Source organism: Myotis brandtii, unplaced genomic scaffold, assembly GCF_000412655.1.
Source record: "Myotis brandtii unplaced genomic scaffold, ASM41265v1 scaffold1171, whole genome shotgun sequence".
NCBI classification, from domain to species: domain Eukaryota; kingdom Metazoa; phylum Chordata; class Mammalia; order Chiroptera; family Vespertilionidae; genus Myotis; species Myotis brandtii.
Window position 1 is genome coordinate 129700 of NW_005354055.1, and position 13965 is coordinate 143664.

At 36.2% G+C, this 13965-nt stretch overlaps 1 protein-coding gene across 1 annotated transcript in view; it reads left to right on the forward strand.

The window, feature by feature from the left end:
• The window catches only part of ORC3 (origin recognition complex, subunit 3), a 55614-nt gene that overhangs the window by 27346 nt on the left and 14303 nt on the right, over positions 1-13965 (forward strand). Inside the window, 2 exon segments of the mRNA XM_014530032.1 lie at positions 5566-5682; positions 6748-6827. Coding sequence (XP_014385518.1) covers positions 5566-5682; positions 6748-6827 — 197 coding nt within the window.

Sequence of the window (13965 nt, forward strand, 5' to 3'; positions counted from 1 at the left end):
ATCTGCAGGCTACCTGCTGAATTCAAAGGACAGAAGAGGTCTATGAAAAATTAGTGTGTCTGTTGATTTGAATAGTGTAGAGTGAAAATATCTTTGAATATTTTATTCTTATAATGCTTTTTTCTTTTTATAATTTTGTTTTTAAATACAATATAATTCAACTTCATGTGTATTTTGCTACAGTTTTAAAAATTGGAAAAAATTTCACATTAAAATATGGTACTGCGTGATGTAGGGAAAGATCCTTATCTTAAACTCAGAAATCTTACATTTTATCTTCAGCTACTCAAGAACCACTTACCCTATTTAAGCCTCTATTTCCTTATCTAAATAATCAGATAATAATTCCTAGTACAATTTTCTTATAGGTTTAGTGATAATCAAAGTCTGCTCAGCAAGTGAAAGTTAAAAACAAATATAACTAAAACTTTTGTAAATGTAAATCATATTGTTACTATTTTTACTATTATAAAAATTAAGATCTCAATATGAATACATAGTTTTATATACTATACTGTTTTATATACTATATATAAATGCTAGAGGCCTGATGCACGAAATTTGTGCACGGGGGTGGGGGAGGGGAGGATGTCCCTCAGCCTGGCCTGCACCCTCTTGCAATCCGGGACCCCTCGGGGGATGTCCAGCTGTGAGAGGGACCCCTAGCTCCTTACTGCTTGCTCACTGCTCCTTAACGCTGCCGCGGAGGCTGGAGAGGCTCCCGCCACCGGCGCTGCACTCGCCAGCCGTGAGCCCTGCTTCCGGCTGAGTGGAGCTCCAGCTGTGGGAGCGCACTGACCACCAGGGGGCAGCTCCTGTGTTGAGCGTTTGCCCCCTGGTGGTTAATGCGCATCATAGCGACCGGTTATTCTGGTCGTCCAGTCCTCCCGCCGTAACGGTCGCTGGACTTTTATATATATAGATTATATATAAAATATTTTGTTACATAGTCATATAGATTATATAGTTATATAGACATGCCTACTCGTAGAGTTTATTTTTATTTATTTTTTTAAAAATATACTTTTATTGATTTCAGAGAGGGAGAGAGAGAGAAACATCAATAATGAGAATCATTAATTGGCTGCCTCCTACACACCCCCACATTAAGATCAAGCCCACAACTTGGGCATGTGCCCTGACTGGGAGTTGAACCGTGACCTCCTAGTTCATAGGTCAACACTCAACCACTGAGCCATGCTGGATGGGCTTAGAGTTTGTTTTTGTACCTAGTTTCTAAACTAAGATTTCTAAGACATATACCTCAAAGTATATTCCCAAAAAAATGTATACTCTTTATGTCTGGGCTCTTTCTACCCTAAAAATCTACTTTCCTCTTTACGCTGATGAACTAAACCAATGGTTATCAAATCAGAATCACTTGGAGAGATTGTTAAAGGAGATTTCTGGGCTCCATCCCCAGAGGTTCTCATTGTAGCTCTGTATTTCCAGCAGGGTTCCAGGTAATGCTAGAGACCATTCTTGAGAACCACTGAACTAGATTGACTCCCTATGTTATTTATCTTTCCCTTACCTTATTTTAAGTATTATACTAATCTGTGAAATCCAAATCTAAACAAATGATTCACTTTCATTATCCTCTGACTGGACTCAAGGTGTTAAAAAAACCTTCAACTCCCTTGAAATTATGGACCTTGTGTTTACTAAATATTGCCTTAAAACTGTATCCTGTATCAGACAGACTGTCCAATCTATGAGGGAAGGTCAGGGGTGAGGGGGTAAGAGATCAACCAAAGGACTTGTATGCATGCATATGAGCATAACCAATGGACATGGACAGTAGGGGGGTGAGGGCATGTGCTGGGGGGTGGGGGCAGCCAGGGAGAGGTCATTGGGGGAAAAAGGAGATTTATGTAATACTTTAAACAATAAAGAATTAAAAAACACACATACACACAAAAATTGCAGTTAAGGTTTAAAAAACAAACAACAAAAAAACTATATCCCAACTGTGTATTTTATAAACTTAAGGACTGGGCTTTTTGAGAGTGCATTTTTAAATTAAAAAATTCAGCTGACTAAACCATGTACATTTGCATAAAATTCACTAGGAAGTTTAAACTAAGGTGGGACATTAGACCATTTGCAGCTGATGAAAGACTCAAAGATTCTGTGCATTTTCTTATTTCTGAATAGTCTGTCCCTTGAATAATTGTACAGTGCAACTGGGTACAATGGCTAAAGAGTATACTCTGACAATTAACAATCAAGTTCTAGTAAGTTTAAGCAGAATAAGCTTACACAGCTATCATTGACTGAAACTTCTGATGACTCATATCTTTCAGACCCTTAAAAGAAGTTTAACCAAATAATCTTTAGAGTTTCTTTTGGCTCTGGAATGCTATGATTTTATGAATTTGTTCATTAAATAGATTAGTAATAATTTTTCCTGGCTGGTTAAGTCATTTAAATTCCTCATTATAATTTTCTTTTACTGTATAGGTTTAATTGAAGATAAATTATTAGTTATTATTAGTTAGGCAACTATAGGTTTTAGATGAAATAGCAGGAGACTGGATATACTTTTACCGTGTTTTTTGCCCCATAGTGTTGCTTTAGTAATTAAACCTTTTTTTTTCTTTTCAACTTTAAAACTTTCATTTAGGAAACTGTATTTCATGAAAAATTGAGAAGTCAAAAGAACCTGAAACAGAACTTTCAAATTTACTATAATTGCTTGTGCCTGAAATATAAGACTGTGGCCTCATCTTATTTGCATAATTGTCATCATTATCTGATCATAAAAAACACTAGGCCTTGAAATACTGAAAAGGTTTTTTAAATAATGAAAAATTACTTTCCTTTCCATGAGCAAATGTTTGGGGGAATATTAATAGCTTTTCCCAATTAGTTTTTATGCATTGCCTCACTGTGAGTCACAGCCACCACATGAGACAGATGTTTTTACATCCCTTTGTATTGATGGGGGAGTCACAAAGTGATTAAGTAAGTTGCCTATCTAAAGTGTCACAATTAGCAAATGGAAGACCTGGCATTAATTTCCAGGCCTGATGTCAAAGCCCACAACTTTCTGTGACACTTTATTGAAGAGTTAGTGTAAGCTGAGGAGCAGGTGCCCAGGGTTCTTTATCAGTGTTTGAGAAATCTGAAATGGAGTTTTCAAATAATCTCACACTCCAGGGCACAGTTCCTGAGTGTGCAATGTTGCCCATGCTGTGTAAAGTATTCTTTTCTCTCCTCATACAAGTAAATTCTGGAAAGATGTTTTTCAATTCTACTGTACCACTCAGTTATTTGTATATATAGTTACCCCACAGAGTAAAAGTAATGGGTAGTGCAAGTAGCATAAAGTATGACTTTATTCAGTAATAGTTTCCTTTTTCTATGGAATGCTTCCCCTGTTTAAAAGCTATTTAAGCATTCATCAAGGGAAGCAATTGTTGCCTTTATGCAATTTCTATGTTACAGTTTACAGCAGCGATATTCAATCTTTTTTTTTTATCTCATGGCACATAAACTAATTACTAACATTCTGTAGGACACCAAAAAATACATTTTTTGCTGACCTGACAAAAAAATAGGTATGATTTTGATTCATTCACACTGGATGGCTATTGTTGTGTTGGCTGTTGTCGTTCTTGTTATTTGACAATCTAAGGGAAAAGAGATCAGTGTTGCTGACTAAATAGTCAGGTATTACCTGTTTTAAAAATTCTTGCAGCAAAAATTGCTGGTTGACGGTAAACATAGAATTAAAATATGCTCGCCCAGTTGGTGGTTAAAGTACCATTTGCACTGATGTACTGGTGTACTGATGATGATAGCAGACCTAGATTTTTGAATAACCAACTAATTCAAATACTGGGAAGAAAAACACTTTGATATTAAAGGCTTTTTTTTTTTTTAATTTGCCCTAGGCTTTCAGGGTTTTTTTTATTTGCCCTAGGGCCTAGGGCAGTGATGGCGAACCTATGACATGCGTTTTTTATATTAAAGGCTTTTTTTTTTTTAATTTTCCCTAGGCTTTCAGGTTTTTTTTTTTATTTGCCCTAAGGCCTAGGGCAGTGATGGCGAACCTATGACACGCGTGTCAGAGGTGACACGCGAACTCATTTTTTTGGTTGATTTTTTTTTGTTAAATGGCATTTAAATATATAAAATAAATATCAAAAATATAAGTCTTTGTTTTACTGTGGTTGCAAATATCAAAAAATTTCTATATGTGACATGGCACCAGAGTTAAGTTAGGGTTTTTCAAAATGCTGACACGCCGAGTTCAAAAGGTTCGCCGTCACTGGCGTAGGGGCTAATCCATAGATTGCTGAAACAAGGAATTGATTTCTAAGTGATTTAGAGTTTAGGAAAATATCTCAGATTTGCTGCTTTTTAGATTTGTTTGAATTTATTGATACCTGTTATGTTCTTTTCTGCATGGTTGACTACTAAAATTAATGGGTATCTGCAAGATATTACTGAAAAAAGACAGGCCAGTAGTTAAAGTCCTTTATTTGACTTCTCAGAAGAGAAAAGAAATCTGAAAAGCAAATCATAATCTTCTTAAGAAAATGTTACAGAAGTAAGCAGTCATGAAAATATGAGGCCCGAAAAGCTCTTGCTAGGATGCAGTGTTTTAAAATCATTTCTAAGCTACTTCAGAAGGTTTTAAAAAACAATGCTCCTTCTCCTCAACCTCCCTTCCCCCTAAAAAAAAAACCTTTTGAAATTGAGTTGCAAGATAAGTCATCCTTTCGGTTTCTTAACACACTATCTTTCATATCATACCGAATTCTAAATTATAAAGCTTGTTGGCTTTAGATTTCTCTTTTTCACTATTTTTTTCTTAATTGGTAAAGTGAAAGAAAAACCTGTACATATTGGAGAATCTCAACCAAAGGCAGAATCACCTGTGATGTTTCTTCCCTTTCAAACACAGCTCTAGCTGTACTTTAAGAAAAGCAGACATCGTAAGTGGGACCTCAGTAACTGTTAATTACTGGTCATCTCCTCACTCTTCTGATGCCAGTGAGGTAGAGGGTAATGGGCCTACTTTGCTCTGGCACACACTAGGTGCCTGGCACAGGCAGGCATCCAACAAGGTGCTCTTTTTCGTGTTTGTTTTTCTTAATATTGATTTCAGAGAGATGAGGGAGAGGGAGAGAGAGATGGAAACATCAAAGATGAGAGAGAATCATCAATGGACTGCCCTTTGCGTGCCTCTTACTGGGATCGAGCCCATGACTTAGGCATGTGCTCTGACCAGGAGCCACACTGGCTGGTTAAGATGCTATTTTTCACACTTGTATTTTGGGGGCCACACTTGTATTTGTGGCAGTGCTGTAGATAGGAGATTAAATCACAGTATTAATTTTGGTGTGTGTAAAATAGACTTTATACTAAATAAAAAATACCCAGCCTTTACTCTGGATTTTGTATACATTATAAATTCTCAGAATTGAGAAGGATAATTTGTTATTCTGAATCATTTCTTTTCAGTTTTTCTGAAATTATATATATCCATTAAGTAGATTTATTGTTGTATTTTTTAAATTACTGACTTACATATGTATTCTGTGATTTTTTTAGGAGGAGACACAATCATTACTAGAAAGCCTGCATGTGTACCATACAAATTACTTTCTGGTTTTGAGATGTCTTCATCAGTTCACTTCTTCTCTTCCCAAGTACCCACTGGGTCGACAGGTAACCAAAATTTCCTCATTTGGAATCTGTGAAGTCAGAATATTGGTAGTTTCTTGCTTTGATTTCGGTAGCATTCAGACATCAGAATTTGAAATGGATCCAAATCTTGCAGTGAGTGCACAATCTAAATCCATTCCAGCTGTACCCATTACTGGTAATTGAAACAATATTTTTTACTCTGATGGCCACAACTAGAAACGACCACATCAATCCTATTGATGTTGCTTCCTCTACAATGTATTTGTGCTAAGGCATTTCAGCTTTCTCTGTTTAACACTTTCCATCACTTAAACAAAGGTGACCCTCCACCTTAGTGAAATGGAAAAATTCTGTTTAAGAATGCTTAATGGTTAACCTTGCATTATACTAAGAACTAAAAGGGAACTAGTACTTCTCCCTGCAAAATTATCCTCTGCCGGCCTTTGTGTCATATAAACCCATGAACCATCTGTAGGATTTTAATGGAAGAATTTTGTATTCTTAAAAGTTTGCACCTAACTCAAAGGTTTAGAGAATAAATATGTAAAAAATGACTTGTTGCCCTGGCTGGTTTGGCTCAGTGGATGGAGTGTTGGCCTGCAGACTGAAGGGTTCTGGGTTCGATTGCAGGTGGGGACACATGCTCAGGTTGCAGGCTCGAGCCCCAGTGGGGGGTCTGCAGGAGGCAGCCCATCAATGATTCTCATCATTGCTGTTTCTAACTCTCCCTCTCCCTTCCTCTCTGAAATGAATAAAAATATTTTTTAAAAATGACTTGTTTATAAAATGATTGCTGCCATTAAGCCTTTTTTTATTAATCACATTATCATTTTCATGATTTTTGTGTTGCAAAGTGACCAGTGATTAACAGCCAATTCCAATATAGTTTCATTTTCCTTATATGCAAATGATGTTCTTATAAAGACTGATCCATGTGATATATGCCAGTTTTTTTGTCGTCTACAGAAAATGGTTGTTTTTAATAACCCTAATTTTTTGACTATTTATGTGGATTTTGTCAAACTAGTAGTATGCCAACTTAGTACATCACTTTTGGTTCCTCATAAGTGTGCTATTCACTTACAGATCAGAGAGCTGTACTGCACATGTTTAGAAAAGAACATATGGGATTCAGAGGAGTATGCATCGGCCTTGCAGCTGCTGAGGTAGTTTTTTTTTAGTCTGCTCTAAGCTTGCCAATATGTAACATCTTCCTCCAGACCTCTGCCTGCCAAGTAGTTTTATAAGTAGCCATGTGTGTCTAATATTTCTATCTATCTTGAATTTATGTTTGTAGCTTACAGTGTTTTTAATGTAGCAACCATCCATTTCTTTGTTGGTGTTACTTTGTTTTTAAGTGTGATTTTTAAAGTAAAACAAGTCAAATAGTAACACTACACGAGTAGGTATGGATAGTTCTCATGGAGTCAGCTTGACATCGTGGCAGGGAAGGTAGTCATGGAAAGCAAGCTCACCATGGCCCTTCGCTGCTTGCGTGGCGGAGCAGCATCACTAGGGGAAATGCATCCTGTGAAGGAGTTCACTGCTGACCTCGATGAGGAGCAACCACGAGTAGTCAGTGGCCTTGATGCTTTTCCCCACCTGAGCTGGCCCTGTTCACATCAACATGGGATAATTCATAAATTATTTATCTAATATTACATGAATAAGTAAGGTATATTGTGGAGTTATTATTATCAAAGATCAGTTACCATCCTTGACAAATGCATCTTTTTTAAAGTTATAATCATTTGTTTTCCTTGGCTTTATATGTATGGTGACTCTTTAGTCTTCCATAAAAATAGTGACCACTTGGACAGTGAGAAAAGGAAAATCAAGTGTGAGTTATTTCTGCACACAGTCTTGTAATTTTCCTCAGTGGATATAAGTGCTTATTATGAAAATATAAAGAAGTCTGAAAACTGAATATTTATTAAGCTTTGGCTTCCTCTGGGCCCACAAGAAAAGAACAGATGGGCACAGTAGGAGGAAAATTCACATTGACAGCACTTTAAGTCCAGAGACTTAATAATACAAATGTTTAGGATCTAGCAGGTGCAGTTTAAGATGGGAAACTAATTTTATGCTATTTGGAAAAATAACTCCCCATGGAAACTAGGTTGCTACTGAAAAGCTGTATTTTATTTTTTTTAAATGCCAGTAAGAGATTTTTATGTATTTATATACTTCTACTGAAATATTTCTGAGACTTCTTTTGTTTTCTATTCAAGTTAACATACCTATCTCAAACACCCAATTGATTCTTGCTAGATTTCCTCTTAAACCTTCATGATTAGTGATTGTCTTCCTTCTCCAGGTTGGTATTTCCAAACTCATAGATTCCTTTGTCAGGGAAGGACTTGTTCTTTTCCTTCTGTATCTCCCTTGGCCTGTAGTCTTGGGGTACAAGTCAAGGATCAAGAATAGCAATTCCAAACTAGGGTAGGAAAACATGAATAATAACCACTCAGTGTGAAGGCTTGTAGGGTGCCAGGCACTGCATTATGTACTTTCAATACATTTTCCAGTTCAGTACTCAAGTATTACTAGTATATACTATTAGCCACACTTTAAAGCTGAGAAAACTGAAGCACAGATAGTGTTCTAGTGATTTGCCAGATTCTCTTAACTGTTGATGGAACCAGGTTCTAATCCAGGCTTCACTTTGAAGCTGTTGTACTTATGGATTTGGAGTTTTCATAAAGCAAAAACAATAGAAAGCAAAGTTTTAGTCATTTTGGTAAGCTGAGGTCAGAAACATAGGAATGTAAAAGGCACTAAGAGCAAATAAAGCAGCTACAGAAAGGACCAGCAAGAGTGGGCACTACAAAAGGGAAGGAATCTGGGAACCTGGACTGGATTTCTTTTTCCCTTTGTACAGATTAGACAGAGACAGGAAGTCAGAGACACTTGTCAGTTTGACATTCTAATTAGGAATCATCTGAATTTAGGAAACTGGACATTCTTATCATCTGTCTTCAAACAATTCAAATGATGAAAGAAATTAAGAATAAAATTATAATTGAATGTTACTTTGGAAAGAAAAACTAAGGTACTGTTAGAACCATAGTCTAGTAACATCTTAAGTATCTTCTCTTGAAAAATCCCTGTTATCTGGAAAGTGACATGCTAAAGTAACCATAGATCTACTTGATGAAATATTTCATGACCCTTAAAAAGTACTTAATTCTTTTAAAAAAGTTTTTATTGATTTGAGAGAGGAAGGGAGAGAGAAAGAAACATCGATTTGTTCTTCTTATGCATTCATTGGTTGACTCTTGTATGTGCCCTAACTTGGGATTGAACCCACAACCTTGGCATATCAAGACAATGATCTAACCAACTGAAAAAGTTCTTTTGTGGAATCACAAAAGACCCCTAGTAGCCAAAACAATCTTAAGAAAGAAGAATATAGGTGGAGACATCATGCTTCATGATTTCAAACTATATTATAAAACTATAGTAATCAAAAACAGAATGGTATTGTCATAAAAACAGACAGATAGATCAATGGAACATAATAGAAATAAACCCACATATATTTGGGCAATTAATGACAAAAGATCCAAGAAAATACAATGAGGGAAGAAGAGTCTTCAATAAATGGTGTTGGGAAAATTGGACAGATACATGTGAAAGAATGAGGCCAGACCACTATCTTATACTTCACAAAATCAACTCAAAATGGATTAAAGACTTGAATGTGAGACCTGAAACCATAAAACCAGAAGAAAACATAATCGGTAAATAAGCTTCTTGACATTGGTCTTGGCAACGATTTTTTGGTAAAGATCTACAGAATTTTATATCACAGTTATTTTAAAAATCTATGCAACAGACATTGATGTGTGTGTGTGGAGCATGCAAGTATGCCTTAATAATATGTCATAATTTGATATGAGTACATGGTTCTGCATGTCTTCCATACTTCTCCTCTCTGAGTCAACTCTTGGAGCATGAAGACCACATACAGGATATGAATTGGTTAATTTTTTACTCAACTACATCCAATTATATAAGGACATATTTAAGTTAAAATGCCATTTGGGAACAGGAAGTGGTAAAAATGATGCCATCTCTGCAGTGAGCTAGGGAGTACACTGGCTTTTCCTGGTCAGCTATGAAAGACCTTAAGAGGAAAAATTTACCTTCCTGTTGGAGAGACTCTCTCAACAGCCATCTAGAAACTAAATACTAGATCAAGAATTTTTCAGACATACGTAATTCTAAAAACCTTGCTTCATAATAAGATTGATCTAAGTCACAGTCCTCAACTTAGAGGAAGGTGATGGATCAGCTGGGCCTGAAGAGTACTGTGCCCTCACATTAGGAGTGATGGATTGCTATGGCAACGATTCTTAAATTGGGATAATGAAAAGTGTGCCCCTTTTTAGGGAATTTATTCTGCCCCCTACCCCATCAATTGAGATTTATTCATCCATACTTACTCCATTTTATTCCAAATAAGGAAACCAAAGCCAGAAACATTGAATGACTTTTTTGCAGTTAGCAGAGCTGGAATTTAAATCTGAATTTTGAAAGTTCAGTCTGTTTTTTAATCCTGTTTTAATTATTTGAAAGGTGGTGTAAAAGGAAATGTATATGGGTTTGTGGCCAATAGTCCATGTTCAGAGCATACCCACTTTTTAAAAATGAGCCAGCTGAGCCCTAACCGGTTTGGCTCAGTGGATAGAGCGTCGGCCTGCGGACTCAAGGGTCCCAGGTTCGATTCCGGTCAAGGGCATGTACCTTGGTTGCGGGCACATCCCCAGTGGGGAGTGTGCAGGAGACAGCTGATTGGTGTTTCTCTCTCATTGATGTTTCTGACTCTCTATCCCTCTCCCTTCCTCTCTGTAAAAAAATCAATAAAAAATATATTTAAAAATGAGCCAGCTGAGCAAGTTTCAGGGTATTCAACGTCCCCACCCCTCCTCCCCCTCATGTCTTGACACTAGTCATCTTGGCACAGGCTGCAGACATAAATAAAAGAAGCCATAGTGTATAGTCTGCTTATCCTGAGTGTAACTTTATGAGTTTGTTGCAGAAACAGATTTGCAAGTTGAAGTTGATTGATAGCTGAAGGAATTTACTTTATACTGAAAGAAATTATTCTAATTTCTGAGGAAGGCTTCTGAGTTAAACAGTAATATATAGCTCAGCTTTCATTGAGTTGAAAAAACATGACTCAAAAAACATTTGATCACTTTAGCTTACTTCAAAGAGACTAGAGATTTGGAATCTAAATAATGCATTGTTTTCTGACTTTGCAGATCATCTTTAGAAGATATTTAAAGATCTAGTTATGAAAAATGACACAGTTCTACAGTCTGTGAGATGCTTCCTAAATAGCAGTAATCTAACTTTTGATGGTCTAGATCAGTGATGGCAAACCTATGACACGTGTGTCAGAGGTGACACGTGAACTCATTTTTTTGGTTGATTTTTCTTTGTTAAATGGCATTTAAATATATAAAATAAATATCAAAAATATAAGTCTTCGTTTTACTATGGTTGCAAATATCAAAAAATTTCTATATGTGACACAGCACCAGAGTTAAGTTAGGGTTTTTCAAAATGCTGACACGCCGAGCTCAAAAGGTTCGCCATCACTGATCTAGATTTATCCATGCAGGAGATAACATGAGATTGCACTATTAACATCTAATTTCTTACGTTTAGAGCAGGGATTGCCAGTTCTGAATTTGCATCACAGTGGGTCCTCCACAATTATTTGTAGGCTTGTGGTAAAGTCAGACAAACTGCTGAACTGTTGAAGTTCATTTTACAGCAAAATATGTTGAGAGTAATGTTTTTAGAGTAATGCTTTTCAGGCTTTAGTGTACATAAGAATCAGCTGAGGTATATTAAATGTGTAAATTTATGCCCTCTCCCCCCAAATTCTGAATCTTATTATTGGGAACCTCGGTGTGGTGGTCAGCAGCAACCTGAATTTAACAAGCACTCCACCACATTTGGACATATGGTCCAGGAACCACTTTGAGAAACACTGTTCTAGAAAATAAGGGAATAGGAGCCCTGGTCAGGTGGTTCAGTTGGTTGGAGCATTGCCCCATACACCAAAAGGTGGTGGGTTCAATTCCCAATCAGGGCACATACCCAGGTGGCAGGTTCGGTTCCCAGTCGGGCAATGTGCAAGAGGCAGCTGATCGATGTTTCTCACATCAGTGTTTCTCTCTCTTTCTCTACCCTCTTCCTCTCTTTCAAGTCAATTAAAAAAGAAATTGAGGAAGAAATGAAGCCATTAAAGGAAAAGATAAGTCTTAATTGTGGAGAAGTTGGGTGACTTTGGGCCATTGATCTCAAATTGATCTCTTAGTCCAAAACTGGAATAAAGTATTTAATTGCTAATAGTGAGCCATGGTTTTTTTTTATATCAATAAACAGAAAAAATAATCTGAATTTGTATTTTAAGTTTTTTTTTATTAAAGTGAATGCCCACTACTACTTTTCTGCTAGTAAAATGAATAGGTATCTAAGAAATAAAATGGAGAAATAGCTAATCAAACTTAGTTTGACAACTTATTTTTTCTTGTGAATTTAGCATTATACTTTTGTAGTTTTTTGTGCTCGATATGTTGAGCCACTGATGGCAAAGATGACCCTTGTTTTTACCTACATTGAATTTTGCCCAAGTGAGAGATTAAGGTAGACAAGTAGATAGGCAATTAAATACAGAGTAATAAGGGCTGTGATGGGTGAGGTTTCGTGTGCTGAGGAACTAATAGACTGTACAGTTAACTTTCATTTGGAGGTTGAGCAGTTTCTTGGAGAAGTGGCATCTAAGATGAAATATCGAGGCTTAGGAGGAATTATGCATATTTTTATTTCACTTGTCATGATCATATACAATTGCTTTGTTGTGTTGTCTTTGGAGAAGATAATCTCTGAATGTTTGTAGGGGTTTTTTTTTGTAAGCATTTTTATTTTTTCTTCTTCATTGATATATTTTCAGGTTTACGTTTTTGAATATTTTTCAAAGCAGTTTTATAATGGTGTGTTGAAAACCTGCGAGCTCATTATTCAGATCTTTGCATTAGCCGTGGATTGACTAGTTTCTCCTTATAGTCTGTTCTCAATCAGACGTTTATATAATCAGTACTTAACCAGAAATTATTCTGCACAATGAAGCAGAACACTCCATTGCCCTGCAGGATGATTGCTTTTAATGATTGCTAAAGGATTCTCTTTCTGTCTCAGTTAAGGAAACATTTTTTATGGCAACCTATAAAACTTTTAACACAGTAAGTACCACAAGCCTTTTTTGAACCATTTACTTGATGGTGATATAATCACTTAATCAAGTTGGTTAAAGATAAATAGCTCATTTTCCACTTTAATATGATCTATCCTAGATGTGTTTTTTCCTTTCTCTTCAAAGTAATCTAGTATGATGGCTTTTATACTTTTAAAGTCAAATATTTTCTTTTCAGTTTTATTCTATTTCTTTGAAAGCAATGTGCTAGATGGAATCCACCAAAATTCGAAAGCATTATCACACTATCTTCAATTCCTCTCCTCCCATTCTCTCTCTAACTGACTTGTTTTTGCACAACTACCTTGATCAAGGTCAACAGTGACCTTCTTGTACCTAAATGTAATGGTCTATTCTCCGTGTGCATTTGTATTTTTAAACTATTATCAGCATTTAACATAGTTCATCACTTTTTTTTTTTTAAAACCTCACCTGAGGATATATTTTCATTGATTTTTAGAGGGATGTGGGGGAGAGAAAGAGAGAAACATAAATTGGTTGCTTCCTGTACGCACCCCAAATTAGGGGGATGTAATCCAAAACCCAGGTGTGTGCCCTGGCCAGGAATTGAACCCTAGACTCTTCGGTGGATGGGAGGATGCTCCTACCAACTGAGCTACACTGACCAGGGCAGAAGAGATTTTACATGTTTTCTTAAAATCAGGAAAAGTTTGCCTTTTGTCCACCCCTACCAGTTTCTATATTTATTGGTTTGGTTGTATGATATTTTTTGTTTTTCAGTCTGCATTTAAATTTTAGTTGAAGTAACCAGGTTAATTTTTTCAGTAGTCATAATCTAGTTAGATTTGTATTTTCCCCCTAACTTAGTAATATTAGTATTTTTCCCCATTTTTTATTATGAAAATTGTCAAACATAAGAGAATTATCTTGCAGAATAGCATACGTTCTGGATTTGTCTGATTATTTCTTCATGATTAATATAAGAAGTTTTAATCATTGTAGTCTTCATAATTTAGGACTGTTTGCTGAGAATAACTTGTTTACCTATGTCATAGCGCTTAACATTACTA